The sequence below is a fragment of the Hyaena hyaena genome, unplaced genomic scaffold (assembly GCF_003009895.1).
Source record: "Hyaena hyaena isolate Hyena2069 unplaced genomic scaffold, ASM300989v1 scaffold_55, whole genome shotgun sequence".
Classification (NCBI taxonomy): Eukaryota; Metazoa; Chordata; class Mammalia; order Carnivora; family Hyaenidae; genus Hyaena; species Hyaena hyaena.
This window is the reverse complement of record NW_024080687.1, coordinates 2253027-2280129: the sequence shown is the minus strand read 5'-3', so window position 1 is coordinate 2280129 and position 27103 is coordinate 2253027. Positions and strand designations below refer to the sequence as shown.

Genomic DNA, 27103 nt, shown 5'->3' with positions numbered 1-27103 from the left:
CTAAGCAGAAGCTTCTTATCTTAATGAGGTCCCAATAGTTCATTTTTGCTTTTATTTCCCTTGCTTCTAGAGAGAGACATGTTAATAAGACATGTGGCCGAGATCAGAGAGGTTGCTGCCTGTTTTCTCCTGTAGGGTTTGGATGGTTTCCTGTCTCACGTTTAGGTCTTTCATCCATTTTGAATTTATTTTTGTCTATGGTGTAAAAAAGTGGTCCAGTTTCATTCCTCTGCATGTTGTTGTCCAGTTTCCCCAGCACCATTTGCTTAAGAGACTGACATTCATTTTTATTGTCACATATAGGTGTGTTTCATTCATTCTCATTGCCCAAGGTATTCCACTGTGACAATATATCATAATTATCCTTTCTACTGGTGATGCTTATTGTGTAGTTAACTTTCAGTTGTTACGGAGTGTACTGCTATGGTTATTCTCCTACATGTCTTTATCCTCAAGAAATTTGTTGTTTCAGCTCAATAGTAGGTCCCTCAGGTTTCTCCATGATACTGTATGTTGCTATTCATTCATTTTCACTGATGATAGTTTTCCATTGCATAAATATTCTACAATTTATTTATCCTTTTACTTTTGATGTTTCCAGTGCAGCTGTAAATATTCATATATTCTAGGGTACATATGCACAGGTCTTTGCAGAAAATAGTTTCCCAGCTGAAGTGCTGAAGGTCTTTCCCTCCAGTAACATTCCTGAAAAAAATGGGCTCATTCATTGAGTTTTTTAAAAAAATTTATTGTAAAAAATTGAAATATAATTCCCATACCATAAAATTCTCTCTTTGAAATTTCAATTTTTGAGGGCAGTGATCACCACTACCTAGTTTCAGAACATTTTCATCACTCTATAAAATTTTTTTAATGTTTAATTTTATTTTTGAGAGAGATAGAGAGAGACAGAACAGAGTGGGGGAAGGGCAGAGAGAGAGAGAGGGAGACATAGAATCCAAAACAGGCTCCAGGTTCTGAGTTGTCAGCACAGAGCCCCGTGTGGGCCTTGAACCTGGGAACAGTGAGATCATGACCTAGGACGAAGTCAGTCACTCAACCGATTGAGCCACCCAAGTGCCCCTCATCACTCTATAAAGAAACCCCATATTCATTAGCAGTTGCTCCCCTCTAACCAGTGCCTACAATGACTAATCTACTTTCTGTCTGTATTTTGGACTTCTATATAAATGGGAGCATACAATATGTGGTCTTTTGTGTCTGGCTTCTTTCACTTAGCATCATATTTCAAGGTTTTGACTGAATAATATTCCATTTAATGGATATTTATCCATTCACCAGTCAACAGACACTTGCATGGTTTCCCATTTGGGCTATTATGAACGATGTTGCTAGGTATATATGTAATACAAGTTTTTATGTAAACATATGCTTTCATTTCTCTTAGGTGTCATTACTTTGCCTTATGGTACTATGTTTAACTTTTTAAGAGACTGCCAAATTGTTTTCCACCCTGACTGTACCATTTCCCATCTCCACCATTAATGTATGAAAGTTCCAATCTCTCCATATCATCTTCAACATTTGTTATTTTCCATTTTTAAAAGTATAGCCATCCATCCTGATGACTAATGATGTTGAGCATCTTTTCATGTGCTTATTGGCCATTTGTATTCCTTCTTTGGAGAAATACCTGCCAATCTTTGCCGATTTTTCAGGTGAAATGTTTGCCTTTTTCTAAGTTTTGAGGATTCTTTACATATTCTGGATTCTAGTTAGATGATTAGCAAATATTTGCTCCCATTTTGAATGACTCACCTTTTCGTTTTCTTGATAGTGTTCTTTGAAGCACAAAAACTTTCCATTTTGAAGAAATCCAAGTATTGTATTTTTTCATTGGTTGCTCATCTTTTAGATTGTCATATCTAAGAAACAACTGCCTAAGAAACCACTATAACCCAAGGTTACAAAGATTTATACCTGTTTTCTCCCAAGAAATTTATAGTTTTAGCTCTTACATCTAAACCTTTTATTAATTTTGAGTTACTTTTTTGTATACAGTGTGAACGAGGGATCTAACTTCATTCTTTTGAGTGTCACCCACCCAAGTTTAGGTTCACATGTATGCTAGTCATTTCTTTTCACCCCCGAGTCCATGATTCTGCTGTAGACTTGAGGGGATTACTTTTCCCAGACTCCCTTATCAGTTGACACTCAGATAGTGTCAGTCATTGGAGACATGAGTAAAAGATCAGAGGACAGATGGAGGGGAGCAGCCACAGAATTTCTTTCCTTCTCCCTCAGCCTCAGGTATTGTCCTCAGCAGTTGCTGTATGACCTCTGTGGCTACATATTACACTAAATGGCTCTTCCTTCTGTGGTTTCTGGATCTACAGATCAGTCCCACCATGCTTCTGGCTCCTAGATAGCCCTGATTTCTGAGTTCTAATAACAAAACCCACTTCTTTCATTTCTATGGTCTTGGGTTGAGAGTATCTCTACCTTTTGCTAACCTCTACACTCTTTTGTATTCCCTGTAGACTTCTCAGCAATTCCATAGCTCTAAATACCTTTTTTAAAAAAAAAATTAATTATCATAAGGTGATTTTTAAAAAAATTTAAATCCAAGTTAGTTAACATACAGCATAATAGTAATTTCAGGAATAGAAGTTAGTGACTCATCACTTACATATAACACCCAGTACACACCCCAACAAGTGTCCTCCTTAATGGTCCTCACATTAGTCCTTCCCCTCACCCCACACCCTGCCAGCAACACTCAGTTTGTTCTCTGTATTTAAGAGTCTCTTATGGTTTGTCTCCCTCTCTGCTTTTATATTATTTTTGCTTTTATATTATTTTGCTTCCCTTGCCTTATGCTCATCTGTTTGGTATCTTAAATTCCACATATGTGTGAAATCATATGATATTTGTCTTTTTTTTTGCCTGCCTTATTTTGCTTAGCAAATACTCTAGTTCCAACCACATTGCTGCAAAGGGCAAGATTTCATTCTTTTTCATCACCAAGTAATATTTCATTGTATATATACAAGATATATATACACACACATATATATACATACCACATCTTGTTTATCCATTCGTCAGTCGATGGATATTTGGGCTGTTTCCATGCTTTGGCTCTTGTCTTAATGTAATATATTTTATGCTTTAACATCTTTAAAAAAATTTTAAGTTTATTTTACTTACTTTGAAAGAGAGAGAGAGAAAGAGAGAGAGATAACAAGCAAGCACAGGAGGGGCAGAGAGAGAGAATTCCAAGCAGGTTTCGCACTGTCAGTGCAGAGCCTCACACAGGACTCAGTCCCATGAACCGGGAGATCATGACCTGGGCCAAAATCAAGAGTTAGAGGCTCACCTGACTGAGCCAGCCAGGTTCCCATAAAGTCTTTGTTTTTTTAAGTTTATTTATTATATTTTTGAGAGACAGAACATGAGGATGGGAGGGACAAAGAGAGAATCCCAAGCAGGCTCCATGCTGTCAGCACAGAGCCCAGTGAAGGGCTCAGTCTCACAAACCATGAGATCATGACCTGCGCTGAAATGAAGAGTCGGTTGCTTAACCAACTTAACTGAAATGAAGAGCAACCCAGGCGTCCCTACACTTTAAAGTCTTCTATTAGTCATGCTAGGCTATTTCTCAGAAGCAAAAATAGGTACATTAATTGAAATAGCAAATTGTTAAGCTTTCTAGGTCCACAATTTCAAACTTAAAATATTTCCTGTAGTTTGAATTATTATAATATTATCACCATACTATATACTTGCTGAAAACAGCATACATTACAATTTTTAAGAAATAATTATTGAATATGAAAGTTACACCTTTTTTTGGGAAATGCTAACTCTTAATGAGTTGAGTGATGTGATGCTTTCAGCATCTCGATAATGGAGATTCTGAGTGGCAGATTCTGAGATTTTTTTATGCCATGGGCCAAAGCACAATAGGAAGGGAAGGTGGCCCGGACGTATCTTTTCTTTTATGAAGGGAAAAGGGGAATTTTGAAGAGAGAAAGTGGGATCCCAGGGAGGTGACTTTTAGGAAGGGGTATACATGAATTTGAGGGCTGGGCAATTCTTTTTTTTCTTAATTTTCATTTATTTATTTTTGAGAGACAGAGAAAGCACAAGCAGGGGAGGGACATAGAGACTGGGAGACACAGAATCCAAAGCAGGTTCCAGGCTCTGAGCTTTCAGCACAGAAACCCACACACCTTGAGATCATGACCTGAGCTGAAGTCAGACACTCAACCAACTGAGCCACCCAGGCACCCGGAGGATTTGGAAATTCTTAAAACTGTATGTTCCCTTGGAAAATTTTCATGTCCTATAGAGATACATGTAACCCAGCATTATGTGGGAAATTATTCTGATGCAATAGTAGCCTCTGAGAACCCTAAGACAAGCTATTTGCCACTGAACAAAAGGCTTACAGACCACATTAAGATTCTCGAATCACAGTTTATTGAATTAATTGAAAACAGAAGAGGAAGCAAGGGAATAGAGATGGTATAGATTAATACACTTAGGATAGAGTGCAAACAGGGTGGAAGAAGTACACTACTTAAATTCTGAATTATGCAAAGTTCATATGTCCTGCCTCTCTCTCTGATGTATCAAACTCGTCTGGATAATGTGGATGCAAGCCAGAGCTGAGGTTTGTGCAAGACTGCTCTGCATAAGGAAGGTGCCTAGAACCAATATACATATATTTTACAGCACATCTGGCCACAGTTGTAGCTTGCCAATTAGGCTGAGGAGCGAGGAGCGGTCACAGTTATTGGGCAGAGGACACATGGGCCAGAATTGTTGTCAATAATAGGATACCAGTTTAAGATCTTATGAATATTGAGTACTTCATGTATATTTAGTATATGATGAATATTTAATGCCCTTCAACCTTCTAACCCTACCAATGGATGTTTAGCACACATATGCTTTCCTGCCTTCATGTCTAACATGTCTCATAAGCTACTAGCTTCTATATTTTGTTTCATTTATCATCCTTATTTGTTTCTCTCTTTTCATAAAGCAGAATGAATATTCTTCACTAGTATAGCAGACCATAGCACCTGGTGGCTTGATCGGTTAAGGTCTGACTCTTGGTTTCGGCTCTGGTCATGATCTCATGGTTCCATGGGTTCGAGCCCTGCACTGGGCTCTGTGCTGGCAAAGTGAAGCCTGCTTGGCATTCTCTCTCTCTCTCTCTCTGTCTCTTCCTCCCCTCCCACTTGCACTGTCTCTGTCTCTCTTAAAATAACTAAATAAACTTTAAAAAATACTATTGCAGACCACATCATAACAGGTTTGAAGACTACCACCGTAGCATCAGTGCTGAGATATCGATCTTTGAGCACACAGGACACAGCACAAGTTGAGGTGGCTGGAGCTGTGCCCCCTTGCCTCCAAGCACAAGCCTCTCGCTTCCTTATTCTAGGATAACATACACATATTATCTTTTCCTATGCATTTTATAGCTAGGGTAGATGCTTAGGTGCAGAATTGCTAAGTCACAGAGTGCATTGCAGTTTCAACTTTACTAGACATTGCCAAACTTTTTTCCCAAGTCTTTCCCCCCAATTCACATTCTCAACAAAATGTAAGAAAGTTCCCAGTGCTCTACAATCTCATCAGTATTTAATATGGCAATGCAGAGGATGTACTGAGATGGAGATGAGCATGAATGGAGGCAAGGAGACAAGTTAGGAGTCTATTGTAGTTGAGATTCAAGATGGTAGAGGCCTGAATAAATGCAGTGGTACTGAGGATGAAAAGAGAATAGGTAGGGATGATATTCAGGAAATAGCATTAGTAGAATTATAGACTAAAAGTGGAAAATGATGGAGAGGATTAGTTTATCATAATCCCCAAGTTTCTGCCTAAGGGGAAATATTCATTCCTTCAATCAACTGATGTATATTGATATATACCGATATACCATATGTTAGGCCTTATGGTAGCCGCAGGGGCTATCTAAGGCTGCCATATTATACCAAGGGACTCTGTTCACCTTGTGTACACATGGAATATACTAGGGATGGTATTGCCTGGACTTCTTCAGTGGTGTGGTTCCAGATTTTTTATGAATCTGACAAACATAGTACCTACCGTTACGGAACTCAGAATCCTGTGTATGGTGATACTACAACCTAAGATAGAGAAAAAAAAAATAAGTGCTGTGTACTGTGTCTCTTTTTCTGCTCCAAACAATAGCTGACTATATTGGGCATATTGACTTTGAGGATCTATGGATTAAATCTTCCAGTGGAAGTTTCTGTGAGGCCATAGGACATGTTGGTCTGGAGCCCTTGTTCAAAGTTTTACAGGGAGTTAGTTAAAAAGACGTCTCAGGGCACTTCCCATTTTGCAGCTCTACCCTCTCTTCTAAGATGTGCTGAGAAGAAATATGGTTCAAATACGGTCCTGTTGCTTTGCTCCTGGAAGGGAGTTCAAAGGGAAGAGACCGGTCTCCAATCCAATATAAACCTTCTGAAAGATTTTTCTTTCAGTGGCTCCAAGTTGCATACTCTCCAACTGAGAAGTTCGAAAAACTGAGCACCTAATGAAAATGATCAGGGCCACATAGGTTTTTCACAGAATACGACAGTTTCAAGGGTGAAGTGAATGAATGAAGACTAATTTTTCTTTTCATATACATCTAATACAAATTACTGATGAATTGCTTTGACTTTATTTATTTAAAAGATTGTTTTTTTAATGTTTATTTATTTTTGAGAGAAAGAGAGAGACAGAGTGAGAACGGGGGAGGGGTGGAGAGAGAGGGAGACACAGAACCCGAAGCAAGCGCCAGGCTCCACACTGTCAGCACAGAGCCCTAAGGGGGTTTCGAACCCAAGAACTGCAAGATCATAACCTGAGCTGAAGTCAGATGCTTAACCGACTGAGCCACCTTGGTGCCCATAGACTTTAATTTATTTAGATATATGCCTCCCCTCTTCTTTCAGTGACAAGTGCAAAGCAACCTTCCAACTATTTTTCTTCTGGTTTTATGATTTTTAACACTGGCAAGAAATATTCTACAGAAACTTTGGCTTTGAACTGAATGTTTTTGCCAGATCTTTGCCCGGAAGGAATTGTTATGATTGAGTTTGTAAATGCTTGCAAAACAAAGTTAAAAATTGAAAGACTTAAGACTTTCAATTTTCAAGGCCAACTGTAAGATGAGTTGTAGTTCTTATATATTATACTTCTAGTAATTCTCTCCTTATTAATATATTTTTTACAATTTAAGTTTTATCACAGATGCCTTTGAAAAAAGACATTTATTTTTGTATGAACCACTATTATCAGCCTTAGAGAAGCCAAGATTAAATCTTGAATGACAGTATAGAATAAGTTATAACACCTCAAGTAGTTTCCATTTTTGCAGTTATGGGCACGCTGTAATAGTAAACTTCAACAAGGATAAATAGCAGTGAAGCCAGTTAAAAATGGAAAACAGACTATATTCAATGAAACAACTAGATGCAACCCACGCTTTCAGGAGTCTCGGAGAAGAATAAGCTTTAAAGTAAGCATATCGGATGAAGATCTAGAACATTTCATCAGCTTCTTTCTTATTTGATGATAATGAAAATAGTGTCACCTACTAGGGTTTTAGATTTGTGGATTAGCCACGTACATCTAAATCTGGAGGTCAAAATCCTAATTAGGACTTGCTAGGAAGAGTTAAGTAAGGAGTTTGATTTGAAGGCATGTGAAAAATCTATTTTAGAACACCTAAGAACCAAAGTGTCATAGTTAAGTCTCATAACTGGTCACCAGAAACCATACAGGTTTTACTCAGGAGATGGACATAAATATGTTCTCTGGCCAAAGACGTGAATAGAAAGAGAACTGTATTGACAGAAGATAGAAAACTGACCAAATAAGCTTTTTTTTCCTTTTGGTCTTACATTTTTTTTCCACTTAGGTAAAGGTTTACTTATGTAGTGACACAAATAGAGATTATCTCTTACAAAACTCTTGTAAAGATTTAATAATCCATTTGATTTATTATAAGAGTCTATGTAACTTAACACCACAGGTATACTTACAGAAATGAAAGATAATACGGCTCTAAGTGCATTATGTGTGCAACATATTTTATTTAAATAGAATTGGAGATAGTTCTTCTAAAATGGAGTTGGAAGCTGGCAAGGATAAATATTTAAAAGGCCCAGATCCAGGGTACCTGGGTGGCTCAGTTGGATGAGCCTCTGGCTCTTGATCTCAGTTCAGGTCTTGTTCTCAGCATCCCTGCATTGGGCTCCAAACTGAGTGTGAAGCCTACTTAAAAACAAACAAATAAAGGCCCAGATCCGTTTTCACAGAGCAGGTAAAAAAGTATGAATTTTGACCGGAAAGGCAATCACTTGTTAATGGCACATCTAGAGAAGGAAAATGATCTGGAAGAAAAACAGTGACTTACAGAAAAGTGTTGAGAAACAGATCCTCCCCCCCCCCCCCACCAAAAAAGATAATTCAATGGAATCCTTTGAAGTCAAAAGAGATGAAAGAATCATTGTATATAGAATTTGATCATGGCTAGGGTGGAAGAAGAATGTATTTTCTGAGTATAAAGCCCTGAGGAGCCAGACACTTGACATGGTAACCTAGAGCCAGCCCCACCTAAGGACTGCAGCTGACGGCTCCACGCTGGACTCTTGGTATTTTTTTCTTTTCTCTTTTTCCTACCTCTCTCATTTTTAATTTGAATTTCTTACACTGTACAAATGACTTTTGTGCTTTGTGAGATAGACTGGAAATATTTTGATTTGCATTTCTTACCCTGATGGCATATGAGGAGGGGACAAATGGCTTAAGCCACCAACCCGAAGTCTAAAGTGAAACTGGTCAGTGGGAATAGGATTGGACAGCCGCCCTCCTCGGTGCCTTGAAGGTCATATGCAAGCACGTCAAAAAAAGAATGGTTATACTACCATGGAACCTTTCATTTTAGGGTGTTCCTAGATATTTCATCACAGATCTCCGTAAACTTTTACATGTAATAGTCCACTACTTCCACTACTGCCAAAGAACAATTGCCAACACCAAAGTACCAAAGGGCTGATTTGGGAAAATCAGTTTTATTTCTCTGACCCCTGGATAGTAAATTAGATTCATTTTTATAAATTACATTGATCTCTTCCAGTAAATAAGGTGTTGTTTCGTGGATTGGTATTTTAACCAAATACAATATATGCTACTTTAGTCAGTGCCATTCCTGAAAAGCAGTTAGAAAGGTGCTCCATGTGTGGTTCTGGAAGATCATGTGGGAAGTGTCAGCCTTTTTATGACAATGCTGAACTCTCATAAATGCCCGAAAAGGGCCCGTGGGAATGCTAACTAGAACAACAAGGAAAGATTGCTGATGCTAAGCCCTCCACTACAAACATTTCGACTGTTGTTACAGGCATGCAAATTATTATAGGTCCACTGACAAAGGGAAAAAATTGAGTGAGCTTAAAACAGATCATATAGCATTTCACTATAAAAAATTAAAATGGAAAAATATGTCAGAAAGCTTTGGGATCACTTAAATTATTAAGCTAACTGTCTTAAAAGCCTATGTAGGACTTGTGAAAATATTATATACCAGAAAATTCTTGGTAAACTCGTTTATGTGTCCTGCGTAATCATCTGCAAAACAGATGGAATAAACCTTGTAAAGTCTTCACTAATTTTTTCATGTTCACATTACATGGAAGTTCCTTTACTCCTTTCTCATCTGTGCAGTTAACCTGTTCCTACTCTGAAGGGCCAGGAAGATGCTGATTTACAGACATACGTTAGACAGTGCTTCTTAAAGGGCTCATGGAAAAGCACTAACTCCTCATTCTTTTCTCTCTGTTCTGCCACACGCAAAATTCTTCAGTGGAAAAAAAATTAGTCTAATTGATTAACATTTTGTACAGAAAAGAGTAAGTTAAAAGAAGCATTTTTCACTTTAAAAAAAAAGCTAATCCAGACCTCCATACATACTGCATATACATTTTTTAATATATCCTCCTTTCTGTGGTTCAATTCCACCAGGTTCCTGCATCCCTTTTATTTTAGGATTAGTGAACGTCCTCTGCGAAAAAAAAAGACATTAAGTATTTTAGGCTGTGCAGGCCATACAATCTTTGCTGCAACTACCTAATTCTGCTGTTTTAGGTGAAAGCAGTTACAGACAAATACAAAATCAGGTGAATATAGCTGGATTCCAATACAACTTTATTTGTGGACACTAATGTGTGAATTTCATATCATTTTCATTTAATGTTATTCTTCTTTTATTTCCCCCAACTATTTGGAAATGCAAAAATCATTCATAACTTGTGGGTTTTATAAAAATAGGTGTCAGGCCAGATTTGGCCTAAAGGCTATAGTAAGACAATTCCTAGTCTGCTGCAGGGCTGTTTTTTTGAGGGCTGGGTAGCTTTCGTTCAATCACAATCCAAAGGAAAACTCTGTAAAGATGGTTCTGTTTATAAGGTTTTCCCATATGACGCATTCAAAACTTTATGGATCAACAATATGTCCGTGATTTTCTATTGTATATCTGAAAGGCCATCCCACTTTATTAGATGGTCCGTTGAAAACCACTTTAAGATTTTGCAGTGACTTTTTTACTTTTCACCAAGAAGAAGTATCTTTAAATAATGCATGGGGATTATACAATGAAATCTGAATGTAAGAAGCATGGGTTCTGTTCCTGGTTTGGGGAATTCAGTTCTTTGGCTAGATAAATAAGCTGACTGTTTTACATCTCATTTTGTTTGAAAAGTCAGAATTGGCAGGTGTTGTTACTAAACAGTTATACTGAATATTAAAGGAGATGGAGGGGGGAAATGTGCCTGTATCTTTTGGAGTACGTACATTTTCAGAAAAGTATGTTCTTTCGTATGCCATAACACACAACAGAAAACATGAATTTTCTGAATAGGAATAGGAATCTAGTGAGTGACTTGCTCTGAATATTTTGGAATAGAAGAAAATCTGAACCCAAGAGTGAGATCATGCAAACTATAGCAGAAAATACACATATGAAAAATTTCATGGTTTTCCTATGTGCCTGCTATTACCAAGAGAGGTTCCGTTTAGGGGTCTGTAAAAATGTTTTCTTCCTTTAAGTATAATGCTCTGAGCCAAGACATCATGAGTTCCAGGCTCAGTCAGTTCCAGCTGAAAGTGTGAACGTTCAGCAAGAGGATATTTTTGAAAGGAGACTGAAAATCTGCTGTGCCAGATACCTGAAACGATGTTAGGGTATTCAGTGGAAAATTTCATTTCCACATTATAAATAACTGTAGGATATTTTAAGGGATCCAAGACTGGTAACTTCCAAGAGCTGCTTATATTAGTTCCACTGAAATGTGAAATGGAAGGAAGATGCCCAAGGAAGGCTGTGAAGCTAAATTACCAGACATGATTAATTAAAATAAATAATTCACCATTGATTAAATTGCCCTTAAAATCACCAGTCAGGGTACCCAACCACTGAGGCCTCCATGTTTTACTGTGTAAAACAAAGAAAGGAAGGAACAGATATGGAGAAAGGGAGGAAAATTCCCCAACATGATTACTTAAATTCTAACTGCCCTAGAATTTTTTATTCAAAAAGTCCATCTGGTCGTCTATATTTGAAATATCGACTTAGCGTCTTAAAATTTTCTGGGAGTTTCCTACTCCATGGCTTCCTTCTGGGAGGAGGACAGCCCCAGAGAAGGCTGCGTATCACCCACCATGGTTAGTTAGTCAATGAATTTCTATCTCCCTTTGATTACAGAAATAATACAGCTTCTGTAACTTCCCCCCTCCTTTGAAGCCCTTACATATTTCAAAACAAAACAAAACAAAACAAAACAAGTCAGGCATCTCTATTAAGACAGTGGTACAACATACCCAAAATAAAACCTTCCCGCTCAAGGGCAACCAAACCAAACCAAACCAAACCAAACCAAACCAAACCAAACCAAAAAAAAAAAAAAAAAAAAAGCTAGCAAGCCCCGTGTGCGCGCGCGCGCGTGTACCGATGAGTGTCAGCGTGTGGCTGTGCGAGAATGTGGGTCCGAGGGTACGTGAGGGGGTGTGTAAGGTAGGAGGGTAATGGATGTACTCTGGTCTCTCTCTTTTCGGAGGGGTAACCGCCGCCAGCTGCTGGGGAAGACTCGACCCTGTGCGCGCACGCGGCGCGGCGGTGCCCGGGGTTAGAGCTCTCCCCTGTGACGGAAAAGATAATTAAAAATCGCACGCGCAGGAGACCGCTCAGTCCCTCGCTGCGCATCAAGTTCATCGCCATCAGTGGGCTCTCTCGAACTCTCTCCGCGCCTGGGGTGGGGTCGGCAAGCCTGTAGGCCAGGGGCAGTGAGTAGGTTTTTGGGGGGGGGGGGGTGGCATCGCTGGTGATGCAGAATGTGTCCCCCGGCCGTGGGGAGGCCGAGGAGGCGGGAGGGGCGCGGCGAAGAGGCTCGCGTCTGTGGGGGGATGTGGGGGAGAGGCGGGAACGGGGAGAGAAAACTGCGCACGAGGGAGGCGTGGAATAGTAAATGGATCAAGACAAGGTCAAAATGAAGCCCCAGAGAGGAAGGACGGAGCAGCGTCCCCTGAACCCCGTCGTTACCCCCGCGAGGGCCCACGCCTAACCAACCACCTGGGCCCCCCACCTCCGCTCCAGCTGTTTGAGGGCCTTCTATCGCCGGCGCATCTCTTTCAAGGGCGATCCCGGTGTCGCAGCCCTATCCCTACAGCCCTCCACGTTCCCTTTGCCCTTGAAATGGGCTCCCCAGTTCGTGACGGGCACCAGGTCCCCTTTGCAGCTCCCACACGCCCTGGAAGCCCTGCCAGGCCCCCTTCAAAGGCGCAGACCCCGTGCGCCTGCTCAGCAAGGGGACGCCAGGCTTTAAAAAGCAGGGGGGAGGGTCGTGGCAGGTCGCTACCAGGGTGACATAGGCGTTCGCGCTGAGTGAGCAGTAAAAACGTCAATTAATGGGCACGTGAATTGTTTTCAATCAGATGGGGGGGCGGGGGGTGGGGGGTGGGGGGAAGAGTGACGACTATCTTCCTTAATACTCCGAGAGGGAAGCGTTGTAATTTTTCATTTATTTTATACAATCACGTATTATCGCGTCAGCTACGCTATTACGAATCTTGGAAGCTTTGGCAACTAGGACTGTTTTCGCAAACACGTCTTCAGGCGTTGGGAGGTTTAAAGGAGTTTTGACAGTAAGCAAGGAAAGTAGCAGTACACAACCAGGAAGGGAAACGGCCCTCTGTCCCCTTTTTGGGGGTGCAAGAGCCTCAAGCGGATTTCCCGGCTTCTGCGGGCGCCGCACATTGTTTTATTTGTTTTGAAGGTTCCGAATTTGAGGCTGGTCGGAGACACCCACGTGCTTCTGACTCTCATCAGCGTAATGATCGCCTTAGCCAGAGTCGTGTCTATATAAACCACAAAAACCTAATCATTAGAAATCCCAGCCTCCAAAAACCACATTTTAGGTAAAACTGCCGCTTTTTTTTTTTCCCCGCGCTCCTTCATCCTCTCGACCACAACTTTTTGGGGGATCCAAAGTCGCTTTTTTAACCCACACTGGGAAATAAATACATAAATAAATAGCCAATGAAGCATTTTGGATATTTTACTTTGTATTTTTATATTTTTTTCCTCCAGGAGTAGTGGGGAAGAAAGTTAAGATATTAGTCTTAGCTTTAGATGCAGAATAGACTTAATAAAAGATTGCAATTCATGGAAAACTGCTAGGGCTTCCCCCCCCCCCGCAAGGTTTTTGCAACTTATTTTAATCATCCAGCTGACAGGTTTCCAGTCCTTAAAAATAAACCTCATCCTTGTTCTCTAGGAACAAGTTTGAATATAGAAGGAAAAAGTGTCGAGCCACCCACTTGAGTTTCTAAAATCTATTTGACAAGTGTCCCCTCCACCCCAATTTTTTGTGTCACTTGAGACTAAAAGGCACCCAAACCCTGCAAAATCTTTTTTTTTTTCCCCTGGGAGCCGCTCCGGCAGAGGTGGGGGGGGGGGAATGGGGTGGGGGAAGGGTGAAGAGTGCCGAGAAGTCAGCACAGACACTCAAGAATTTTCCTTCCTCCTCTCCTGAAGTTACAACGAAAAATAAAGACAGTCAGTGCAGCCGGCCGCTCTCTGGCGTCTCAGCTTCAACTTCGTGCGACCAAGAGGGGGTTCCTTGTCCTGAGTCGGGGGAGAAGCGAGAGGACGCGATCAGGCGAGAGTCCCCTTGACCAGGGCTGCCTCCCCGGCTCGGAAGCTGCGCGCTGCGTTCCGGGGCTCCTGCTCTCCGCCGGCGGGCGGCGGCAGCGGCTGCGATTCGCAGGCTCGAGATCCGTGGCCCCGAGATCCGCTGCCCGCGACTTACCTCCTGGCACCTCGACGCGCGAGGGTCAGGGGAGCTTTGCAAATAGCAGGAGCCAGTGGATGGATGCAAGGAGGTGGCCGTGACAAGGCCAGAAGAGGAAAAAGGAAAGGAAGGAGCCGAGCAGGGGAGCCGGGCTGGCAGCCGCCGCGGGAGGAATCTGAGCGTGCGGCCGGCGCGGGGGGAGCGGAGGCCGCCGCGGAGGAGGCGGCGGCGGCAGCAGCGCGGGAGGGCGGGCGGGCGGCGGCGGCGGCGCGGACGACTGCAGCTGGGTAGCTGCGCGCGCGGCGCGGCGGTGGCGGGCAGCGCGCGGCTATGCTTGCGGCGGGGCTGGACTACTGAACCCACTCGGTTCCCCCGCTGGACTCGACCTGGGAGGGGGCGCCAGCGCACCCAGGACGCGGTGCCCCAAGGGACCCCACTCCACGCTGCAGACTGAAGCCCCCTGCCTCCCCAGGCCACACACGTCCCCGCGCCGGTTCTCAGCTGCCACCGCGGGCGTTCCAAAGGCTCCAGCAAGATCTGCGCCTCCCGGGTCTCCTAACCCGCCAAGCCGACTGCTCTGCATCGCCACCGCTGGCCCCCGTCAGACTCCTCCCGGCAGTCGGCTTCATCGAACTTGATTTCTCACCTCCTCGACCCCATCACCTCCATCCCCTTTCCCCCCGTCTCGCCTCCACCCCCCCAATTTCCTCCTCCTCGCCCCTCATTTCCACCCTCCTCCCCCTCCCCCGGCCACATCGCTAACTTGTGGCTGTTGTGATGCGTATTCCCGTAGATCCGAGCACCAGCCGGCGCTTCAGCCCTCCCTCCAGCAGCCTGCAGCCCGGCAAGATGAGCGACGTGAGCCCGGTGGTGGCTGCGCAACAGCAGCAGCAGCAGCAGCAACAGCAGCAGCAGCAGCAGCAGCAGCAGCAGCAACAGCAGCAGGAGGCGGCGGCGGCGGCGGCGGCGGCAGCGGCGGCAGCGGCGGCCGCCGTGCCCCGGTTGCGGCCGCCGCACGACAACCGCACCATGGTGGAGATCATCGCTGACCACCCGGCCGAGCTCGTCCGCACCGACAGCCCCAACTTCCTGTGCTCTGTGCTGCCCTCGCACTGGCGATGCAACAAGACCCTGCCTGTGGCCTTCAAGGTAAGACGCTGCGGCCGCCCCCCGCCCCCGGCCGGGCGCCGCGGGACCTGCCGGCCCGCGTCTCCATACCCGCGGGGGCCGGGGCCCGGACGGCCTCTGAGGCCTCCTACCTTGGTGGCTCTGACCCGAGAGACCCCCGACTGGCCCCGCTCCTCCGGATCCCTCGGCAGCGTCCGGGCAGGGTGAGCCCGCGCGGATCCTTCCCTCACCCACCTGTGCCGCCAGCCACCGCCTTGGCCCTTGACCCCCTATCCTTTCATTTCCCCCACTTTCTAACCCACTCCTCTGAGTCGTCTCCCCTCGCTCTAAGAGGGGCCCCTAGGTGCCCACTCTTGGCGCCGCCACCCCGGCTTATTCCACCCCGCCCCCATTCCCCAGGGGTGAGGAGCCCCGGCCTCCTTCTCCGGGACTCTTGCGTCTACTACGCGGGGCAGCCCGCTCTCCCCGCAACGCGGGCTGCCCGCGTCGCCCTCCTCGGGGGTCTCAGGCGCTACTACCCTGTCCCTTCCCAGCCGGGCGCCCCTCGGCCCGGCTTGGCGCCCCCTTCTCTAACCCGCCGGAGCCTCAGCGGCCGCGGCCCCTCCGGGGCTCGGGGGCCCAGTGCTCGTGGGGTGCCGGCGCCGGGCGTTCGCGTTCGGGGCGGGGCGCCGGGTGCCGGCTGCGGCGCGTGGGCCGCTTGACCGGTGTCCAAGAGGGTCCCCGGCGAACCTAGGGACTCTGGGAGCGAGTGAGGGGGAGACAGGACGGGGGCGTACGCTCGGCTCGCAGACCCGCGCCAGTTCCCGTTACCGGGAGGAAGGCGGGGCCGCCAGGGTCGCCGCGCGCCCGGAGGAGTCCGGGGCGCTGGACCCCAGAGTGCGGGGAGCAGGCCAGTGGAGGGGGCGGGGGCTCGGGCCGCCTCTGGGAGCCGGGACCCAGCTTCCCGCCTCGCCCCACCTGGGAGGGATGAAGGGAACCTGTGAAATGCCTTTGGCTCTCCCACTTGGAAAGCAGAGGTGAAAGTTTGCGGATTTCTCTTATTGGTACTTTTAAAGGACCTAAATCTCCGAGGGCCCTTCTGTTGCTGAAAGGTCGTGGGACGCCCCGGCTGGCGGCCCGGGCGCGGAGGAGCGACCCCGGAGGCCTGAGAGCGCTCCCGGCGCGCCCGCGGCCTCCTCCGCCCGCCCCGCCGGCCCGTTAGTTGGAGGGCGGGTGTCTGCAGCCGGAGCTGCAGGCAGCGGCTCGGCAGGTTGGGGGTGCAGGGTCCCGAGCCTCTCGCAGTAGCCCGATGGTTCTCCATAACGCAGTGTAGGTTTCCCCGGGCGGCCCTTGCCAGCGGGAGACGCGGAGCCCCTAGGGCCGGGCACGCACCGGGTTGATGGGGGAAACGGATGACCCGGCCGTCCACACTCGCGGGGCTGGACGCCTGAGATGGAGGGGGCGGTGAGCCAGACTGGGAGGAGAGCACTCCCAGGAAGACACTTCCGCCCTGTCTAGCCTCTGAACTTGTTAAGGTGGGCCTGGGTCCCTGGGTTCTGGGATCCATGGAGAGCAGGGTAAGCAAGGCCCGGGGGACGGGGACGCGGGGGGGGGGGAGGGGGCGGTGAGAGTGGGGGTAGTGAGGAATCGTGCCAACCCCGCCACTGTGGACCCTGGGGCCAAACTCCCACAGGCCACTGGCAGTTTCCAGTTGTGGATCACCCCCCTCCCGCCGCCGCCCCATGCACCAATTCAGATTCCGTGTGTGGGTGGGGTGGAAAGAAAGAGGAGTCCAGGTCAATTAGAACTGGTTATCTAGCTGGGTCTTACATCAGAACAGAAATCAGAATGAATTGTTAAGGAAAGGGGATGTTGCATTCTGGGGCAAGTTTCATTTTGCTGTTGGTTCAAGAAATGTGTGTGTGTGTGTGTGTATGTGTGTGTGTGTGTGTTAACTGTTCCAGTTCTCCCTTTATAAACCTCCCATTTTGTAGGTTAATGTTTTCCTCCTTGAAATACGAAAAGCTGAGAATGTATGTGAATTGTAGAAATTCGAATTTCCGTACAAGAGATACCTTTTACAACATTCATCGTCCACAGGCCCAGAATGTTCTAATTCACCTTAAGCAGAGTGGAAATTTGTTTCCACCTTCCCCCCAGCCCAGACCCCTCAAAACACAAACAAAAAAACCTGGGTGAAAACAGCAAGTACAAATAAGTAGATATTTTGTCTACATAATGCTAAGTCAGGCATTCAAAGTCAGGCTATATGAAAATAGATGGGTAGGTACTTACATTTTAAAAGATAGGGTTTAGATGTTTGGTATTCTACATTCCGTTTTTTCTGCTAACCGTGTTTAAGGTATAACTGTCTTGAACTGTTTTCCTACCTTTATGGTCCTGAATTGATTTCGAGCCTTGGAATTCTGGATAGAAATGATCTTTTTGGTAGAAGGCAAAGAATTTGCATAGAATTTGATAGAATGCAATGTGTTTGAGCTATTCTCAGATATTTCGGTTATTTTTAGATTTTCTCACTACCACCCTTTAAAAATTATTTTGAAAATAAAGTGTTTTCTTTGCTACTCATCACCCTATTGTTAATTACACAGCGGTTTTACTTCTGACCAGTAAACAAACCATAGATTATACATGACCATATTAAATTCAGCATTTTAATTCGTATCAATTGAAAAATAAATTGAGTTAACCTAAGACATAATTTGCTGTGTTCTCCAACCCCCATACCTGTATTTAACAAAATTTAGGCAGAGGTGATAGCTGAGATCCACTCAGTATGTAAGTTTTGTCTCTGCTTAAAAGATGTGTAGAGATTTGGAACATCCAGATTTTGACATTTTTTTTATTGTTTTCATCTGAATGTTAGTAAAAAGAATCTCTCTTTACCTTTCTTCTGAGATAAAAGCCCGAGATCAGTACACTTTCTGCACCCTTGTAACATAATCAAATACATCTGCAATGAAGAAATAATATGAAGAAGTCTCAGTTTTAAAAGTGGTGACCGCAATTTGGCTATCATATTTAGCACTATGTACAAAGTAAGTTATATGTACTTATGTACATATTTAGCACATATGTACAAAGTAAGTAAGTGTTGGGTAGATAGTAGGTAGGTAAACATACCTAAAAACACATACAGAACTTAATTGTTGAGAAATCTGGTATTCAAATCAACATATATATTGAGTCCATGTTTTATGTCTGTGACACTGAACTCAGCGTTGTAAAGAATCAAATGAATTCAATACACGTCAATGTTTTGATGTATTAATTTAAAATAATGCTTCAAAATGATATTGACAGTGTATTTTGTTAAGACATAAGTAACTTATTAGTGTTGTTCATCTGATGCTGTTTGGGATTACACAAGAATACTTATGATTTATTTATATGCAGCATGTAAAACTGCAAAAACAACCAGTACGTTTTAAAATACGCAAAGTTGTTTATTAGTATTATATTTTTAACAAAGTTCTGCAGTTTTGTAATGTTCAGTCCTTCCAGGTGTCAAGGAAATGGAAATAAATATTTTTAACATTTCTTTCAGGTGTATCTCACTGAAAGCTTAAAATAGTTAAGGGATACTATTAGAGGATCCCATGCCCTTTCTGTCCTAGATAATTCTGGTGACCAAAAAAAAAAAAAAAAAAAAGTTTGCAAATTCAGTTCATTAGTTAATGGTCTGGTAGAAATAGTGGAGAGAACATGTCAGCCTTAAATCCAGTAGCACCCTTACAGTCAGGGGTCTGTCAGCATTTTCACCATGATGTCTGGTGTTCAGGGTTTATAACTCAGTTGCTTTAAATAGCTTCAAGCTGAAACACTATGCAGAACTTTTAAGTCCAGATGTATACTTTAAAACTAAAAGTGGTGCAAGACAATTGTGCTGTTTTAAGTTAGAGAACACTGGACTATATATTTACCAGTATCATATGTTTTTCTGGCAATGTTATAGAAAGAAAACACAGTTTTTAGTTATATGATCTATTGCTCATAGTTAATTCTATATGTTTAATGATACCTTTCAGTATTTGTCATACGTAGAGTTTCAAGATGATGGAGCAATTTCTATTTGAAAATGATTTTTTCAACATCATTGGCCATTGTTCTCTTCAAAAACAAGTATGCAACTAATAAAATATTTGACATTAGGGAGTTGTATATTCCTAAGGTATGTAATGATTAGGTTTTCTGTTTGTGTCTTTTTGAATGTAATTATACCCAAACAAAGGAAAACAGATTATTAAATCTATTAAAACCTTATTAACTGTACTGTGAATTGTTAGGCAGAATTATGTAAATTACAATAGATTTCAAGTTGTGTGAGGACAGATGCATTTTTGTGTTCTGCCTTTATATGCAGGAAGAATTAAACATTTTAGGACTGAATATGTAAAAGATAATTGAAACAATTTGAAAATAACGTTTTAAGAAATATTAAGAAAACTTCTATTTGGAAACAGGCATGGTTAAGATATCTTTTATTATTTCCTCACCTTTAGCATTGCTGTTTGTCTCCTTTCAAAATGTTAGATCATTCATTGTTAGATGATCTAAACCAGCTTGATACATGGCACATAAATTCTTAGCTTATACTGACATAATTTCCATCAAATTCTTGTTTGACATATATTTTTTTAAGTATTAAAATGGTATTTATATCGCATTTCCTTTTTCTCTACAATTCAGTCGGGTTTTCCTGAATTCTAGGTTAAATTCTAAATATTCACTGTAACATTTGTGAAATGTTTTACTAGTTTAAAGTTATCTTTAAATAATTGCCGTAAGAATGAAAGTTTTCCTTTTTGCAACTGCTCCCTTACATCTTTTTATTCCAAAGAAAGATTTGATCAGACTTTATCTTGAAAGGTAATTATATTTCAATTTTGCCACAAGTACAATGTGCCAAATGATATTGGTCTGTTAAGAGCAATTGATTGGCTAAAACTAGATTTCTGTCCATGGATATGTCATAGGCAATTTTAATTTCCATGCAGAAAGACCACAAAAACAATTTTAAGGGTCTGAGCTAATTTTCTATTGCTGCTGTTTTGGGGTAATTCACAGATTTAGTCATAAGGAGCCTCATACAAAATTTCAGTAGTTTCTAGAGTTAAGTACCCTTTTACTATATTTTGTACAAGCTACGTATCATATGATTTAAATGCTAGTTATAGTGAGGTGTGCTAAATAAAGGAACTTTTTTCTCTGTTCTAAAATGTCAAGACACAAAATTGCTTCCTTCTTCTGCCTGAAGTTGCTTGAATTTGTAGACTTTATATTTTAAAAACACCTAGAAATGTAATTGTCAAGATTTCATCACAAACTGTTCTTTGCAGAATGGATCTTTTGTGTTGGGTAATATGGAAACAGATTTTAATGTGTGCTTACTCCTAACTAGTTAAAGAGCGATTTTTGACTGCTTTCTACCCCTTAAAATGTTTTCCGTTGCTAGGTTTGGTACAGATGAAATGTGTAAAAATTTCTTGATTCTTTTGGTTTTCTTTTAGATAAACACAGTTGAGAATCTCTAAGGGAGACTTTTTAGCTTCAGAGATCTACTTTTTTTTTTTAAACCCTCTGACATATAATTATACTTCTGATTGATATCAAGTCAAATACAAAACTCCCTCCCTCTTTTCTTTTCCTCAGAAAAATATTAGGCATCTGATTTGGTAGAGTGAATTGTAGGAAAAAAAACCCCAATATATTTAGCCATTAAAATAGAGTTCAGCCATAACAGGAGAAGTTGCCACCACATTGTGTGAGCATTTCATTTTTAGGCCAAGTTCTAAGCCTCATAGAAGACACACACAATTTGTGATTACCTATTTGTCTTGTTATTAAGTGCAATACATAAAACATACCAATATTTAACATGGTCATTATTTTGCTTAAGCAAAGAAAAGTGGATTTGTGTATTTCACTCTTAGGGATCTTTTCTTTCATATTTTTCCATATTGAATCAATTTTCCTTTTCTTCTAAGTAAAAAAAGTCCATTATGTTAAAAATATGCAGTAAAATAATAATGTCCCAGAGCTCTTGAAAATCTTTATATTGGGGCAGATTTCTTTCTTTCTTTCTTTTTTTTAATTTAGCCAGACAGAAGTGAAACCCATCAGCAGCCATCTTCTATCTCTCAACAGCACCAAAAGAACAAAACAAAACAAAACAAAAGCCACCCAAAACAAAACAAAAAAACCCATCTCAGGACATGAAGTAGAGAATTACATGTCCAATTGAATGCTTTCAGAATGCTTATAAGTAAAAGCCCATGTTTAGTACACAGCAGACTTAGAACCGAAGTTAGCCTCCTCATTTTACAAAAAGAACATCATTGCAATTACACTCTACTTGTACAGTATATTCTACATCATACAGACTTAAAAATATTATTTCTAATTTATATTGGAAAACTGTGGTTCCTGGAGATGAAGTTATTTGTGTGACATCATAGCAGATGTATTAGAGAGGTGGGAAAAAAGAGGGGCCTCTTGATTTTTGGTGCATTCGTGTTTTTTTTTTTTCCTGAGCAGTACAAATCTTTCTGCCTTCATCAGTATGCTTACTGGTTCCATATTTACTTTGACATCAAAAGCCACACGGCAGGTGCTAAAACACAATATGCTGAGTGTAAAAAACGTCAAACGTTCAGATGAATACTGGCCAAACATGGTCAACTGTTTCAGCATTTTCAGATGTTCACACTTTTGGCCTGTGAATACAGAAAAAAATGGAAAAGCGCGTTGTCTCCAGTGGGACCACAGCATTACCTCTATTCAGTAGCCCCCCGAGGCATTAGATCAAGTATACAGGGAGAAAATCATGTCCTCCAGGGATTGGCCCCTGACCTGGGAGATTTCTCAGACTGAACAGAGTCACCAGTGAGATAGTGGGCAATTCCCTCTTCTCTGGGACAGAAAAAGGTGTCAGAAAACTAGTCCGGTCGCAAGAGCCTGTTGCTGTTACCGAGAGATGCTGACTCAGCCTTTAACTGGTTCTCTCTCTTACAGTGTTAGCTGAGAGCCTCACAGATTATTGGCTGTGGGAGGCGTTGCCCTTTATGGAGCTCTTTGACCAATTTATTTCAAAAGTATTACCTGACACTTACTACATGCTAGGTGATGTTTGGGCGCTGGGCATTTGGTGGTGAGCAAGGCGATGAAGACCCTTCCCTCATGTAGTTTCCAATCTGTAATCTGGTTTCCCAGGAGTGAGTCTCACAGCTTTGGTCTAATGTATCAAAAGAAGTAGGTAGATCACTAATATGTTTACATGGAAATGAGGATCATTTGAGGATAGCGGGGTGCTGTGGAAGTGGGTTCTGTAAGGAAGGCTTAGGGTTTTAAGCTGCATAACGAAGTGCTAAAGAGGGAATGGAATTGGGAAATGGTCTAAGAGAAAAGCAAGGGCGGGGAAAAAAAATAGACAAGTTTTTGTGGTGTTGGTTGTTGGCCTGGCCGGAATAGAAAGTACAGTGTAGTAGAGGAGGGCTGGGGTGGGGGTTCATGCCTGGGGAAAACTCAGCCCTAAAGCATAGTTACAGTGTCTGTTTTATCACACTATAAAAAAGTTGCTTTAATGAGAGTATTTACAAATTGTATTGGGAGCATGGAATTAAATGCTTAAGTTTGCCTCGTGGAAATCTCGACAACGGGGAGAGCCAGCACTAGGCACAGAAGGATCAGTGGGATATTTGCCAGACGGGCAAGTGCACGTGGGTGTTATTATCAGAGAGTGGTGGGCTCCTCTCTATTATCAGAGAGTTGGAGCCATTGCTTAGTCACCACAAGGGCATCTGGAAGCTGAATGAGGAAGAGGCGGAAATAATCTGAATATAGGATCCTGGAAGTTAATTGAGAAAAAGGGTATCATCAAGGGGCGGGGTCTGGGTAATGGCTTAAGAATAGCCTGTCTATGTGACCGTGCAGGCTGTGCACCAGCATTCTTACCAGGCTTCTTGGTCAACAGAGGCACCCATTTGCAAGTCAGCTGACCTTGGTTAAAAGTATGATCCCTAGCCTTGGAGCAGTGAAAATGGTTATTAACCTCAAAGACTGATGATCTGGATCCTTACTTGACTGAGTTCATCTGTCGCAGGCTAGCTGTTCTTGAAGATTAAGGAGGCAGCTGTGTCATTCTCAAATGGCAGATGGGACAAGACAGGATCAAGTTTGGCCAGGGATATATTTTGGATCTATACCACTCAATTGTCAGTGGCTGTTTTCATCCTTGTCAGATACCTTTTATTCCGCACGAGACTTCAAGTGTCTTGATGGCTTTGTCTGTCTCTCGCCCCAGAGTGGGCATTCAGTAATTATTTGCAGTGCGATTAGAAGCCAATTGTGTAGCCCAAAGTAAGGAGATGAAATGTAGTGCTGGATACCACACCATATTTAGGCTTCCCTTATAGTCAGGAATGCTGAGATTTCATCTGAATGTCTTCTCCCATAGAGCTGACCAGACTTTCTTTTTTTAGCCTCTGATCTGGGTGAGACCACACCTCAGGGCGCTCCAGGCTGCAGACAGGCGGTGCCTTAATATGTACGATGCAATCGGCAGATGAGGCATCAGCCTTCCTGCTGTGGCATAATTCCTATGGACAGCCTAACATGGGGATTTAATAAAAATGTACATGTATTCTGTGAAGAATCCAGCAACAAATGAAGGAAACTTTTGCTGCCTTTGAAATGGGTGGACCCTGGAACATTGGTCTGTTTGAAGTGGCATATCCTGACCCAGAGGCAGATGCATCATTCCTGTCTGTCATTCCTGGACTAGAGCACTGAATCCTGATAAGACACATCATTTACAGTGGAAATAAATTCTCAGTTTTTAAGCTTTTCTGATGTGCCATTATTGCTGCTGTGTTTCCTGTTTTATGTAGGTGGTGGCCCTGGGAGAGGTACCAGATGGGACTGTGGTTACCGTCATGGCGGGTAACGACGAAAATTATTCTGCCGAGCTCCGAAATGCCTCTGCTGTTATGAAAAACCAAGTAGCAAGGTTCAACGATCTGAGATTTGTGGGCCGGAGTGGAAGAGGTAGGTCTCTGATTTTTAATATTGATAGTGGAATAAACACATTAGGATCTTCTGAGGAAATGGAGGCTAGTCTGGATAAAAATCAGCACCTTCTTCTGCTGAATAGAATCACTGAAGGTTTTATTTAAGTATGTTCAGATGAAGTTGAGTGTGTTTCTGAGTACTCAGGCCTTTTTCATTTGTTTTATGATACTGAAAATTCAAACAGTGTTTTCAGAAGAACTGGTCCCTAATTCCGCTGGGCGTGAGCACATAAGGTGGAGAGAACAGTTGGGAGGTTCAAGTTCTGAATTATGAGATGCCAAATGGCTGAGTCAATTGAATGGCAGAGAAGACAGAAAAAGAATGCATTGGATCAATTTCCTGAGAATATCAACTTTGTTGTAAGTCGTAGCAAGGACAACCACTGTAATGTTCTTCCCTTATCTATCCCATGTTACCTCCTGGTGATTGAACTTACTCTTGTAATAAGAGTCTATTTTTTAAAAAATCCTAGTTTTTTACAGAAGGCTGTAAAGAATGATGTGTTACCTATGTTAGAATGACTATATAGAGTTGCCTAGACACACGAATGATTAAGACTCTGAATCCCACATTATTTGAAGGTCTCTCCGAGCTACATCCATATTCAAATACTGGGAGTCCTTAAAAAGATCATAAAATAGAAAATAATTTCTTGTAGGATTTTCATAAAGGGGATTAATGTTTTAGAAAATAGTCTCTAAGGAAACCAACATTTTGCCTTTTATTTACTTATTCTCCCGTAGAGAGAATTTTAATCGTCCTTCATGAGAAGAAGTATTATGTTCATTCATGTATTTATTGAATCTAATATTTCTATTTTAAGTGTTTTGATACGAGGAGAGAAAATAGATCACCTTAGGACAGAGGTGAAATAAATTATAACGACCTTTGGAAGGACTTCTACCCAGGTTTGAATTAGGAAATAAGAAGCATCAATTTTTAAACCATGTCCGATAATTGCTCTTTAGTTTGGATCAGATGTCATATTATTACCATTGTAAAAACTTGATAAGGGAAATTCAAGCAGGGCTGTTTCCGATGAGTAGTTTTAGTTTACTTTCTAGGAACAGGGCCAAGAAGCTGTACTTTTTAACTTAAAAAAAATGATGCATGCTAATGAGATACTGTCACTGAAAGCTTGTTTGAAATAAAATGAGGCTCAGAACCTCTGGTAGACTCAAAACTAAAGGGGTTATCTCTGCATCAGATTTAGTTTACTTTCATTAAAAGGAAAAAAGACACATCCTATCTCACTGTTGATTGATGCAGTGTGAAGTGTATATTTTTTTTTTTTTCCTGTTAACTGGTACAGGTCCACAGTACAATAAAAGTTTCTCTTTTTTCTGGTAGGAATCAAGAAAAATTTGAACATGATGATTTACCTGAATGGTCTGAATTGCATCTTTCTTCTTATGTAACATTACTTTGTTTTTAATTAGAGTAATGAATTTCCGTTTTTAAAAGACTGGACACTATGCCTTGCAAATTCAAGCTAGTGTTTCCATTTACCTTGCTTTTATATTACATAGATGCTGCATAACTTTTCTCTGATCAATTTGAGTAGAAACTATGGCAAAGTGATAGTGTACTTTGTAAACCCTCAACATATTTATTTAAGAAACTTCAAAGAGAAACAAAGGGTGTGCACTGTTTTACTATATTGGCTTTCTGAGTTTTGGCTGGTTTCCCAAATAGCAATTTTTATATTTAAAAAAAAAAAGACAGACTTAACTGCTTGCAGACTTTTCACGCATGGAAGATGAAGAAAGCTTCTTTTGATGAAGTGTAATTATGTCCAAACAGAGCTGACCCCCTCCCCCTATATTTCTTATGATCTTAACTGAAGAAAGTAGGGATTTTTCCTTTGAAGCAGCCGGGACTTGGTGGAGGCTCTGAAATGCTACAGTCTGCTGCCAGAGGCAGGATGGAGAAATTGGTCCAGACTTGTCTTCGAGACTTAGATTGGGGGTGGGTGGGGGGAGCGAGTGGAGAGAGAAAGAAAAATTGATTTATCACTAATAATAGATCTTTATATCATGGCATTAGTGTTATATGAAAGGAAACAGTGATAATCAAACTAAAACGAAGAGGAAAAAGACAGCCCTGATAAGAGATACCAGTCACTGAAAAAAAAAAAAAATGGGTCAGTTTTTTTCAGTGGCAGGAAACCCTTTAACCTGCCTGTGTACCTGACCTGCTTTTTAAAAAACTCTTTCCAGCTTCCTCTTTGGTTTTCACACTTCTATATTCCTCCTAAGTTACAAAGCCTGGATCATCATCACATTGCTACCATTGTATTTTTTTCTCCCAGCCATTTAAAATTTTCTATTTTGAGTAGCGTTAAAAAATGAAAAGCAGAGTTTCTTGAATGTTAACACTTTTCCTTTTCAGTGGTAGAAATAGAAATTCTTAGAAGAGGAAAAACAGTTTGAGATTTATAAGGGAGTCACTTCACTGCTTACTTTGACATTATGGGTTATCAGATGACTTTTGCAAGTCCTTTGAATTAAAATGAGAGCATCACTGACACCTGTATTGTTAGGAGTGGTTTATGTTTTCTAGTCTTT

The 27103-nt window shown here is 42.2% G+C and overlaps 2 protein-coding genes across 6 annotated transcripts in view; one reads left to right on the top strand and one right to left on the bottom strand.

Annotated features, from left to right (window-relative positions):
• SUPT3H (SPT3 homolog, SAGA and STAGA complex component) overlaps positions 1-15727 on the bottom strand; it is a 554087-nt gene extending 538360 nt beyond the window's left edge. The window contains exon 1 of the mRNA XM_039231173.1: positions 15599-15727. The gene's annotated coding sequence lies outside the window, so the exon portion shown is untranslated. The remainder of the gene's footprint in view (positions 1-15598) is intronic.
• Positions 15048-27103, top strand: part of RUNX2 (RUNX family transcription factor 2) — a 126542-nt gene continuing 114486 nt past the window's right edge. For all 5 annotated transcript variants that reach the window (XM_039231169.1, XM_039231168.1, XM_039231167.1 and 2 more), the window contains exons 1-2: positions 15048-15488; positions 24356-24512. In XM_039231169.1, coding sequence (XP_039087100.1) covers positions 15117-15488; positions 24356-24512 — 529 coding nt within the window. In that variant the 5' untranslated portion in view covers positions 15048-15116. The remainder of the gene's footprint in view (positions 15489-24355; positions 24513-27103) is intronic.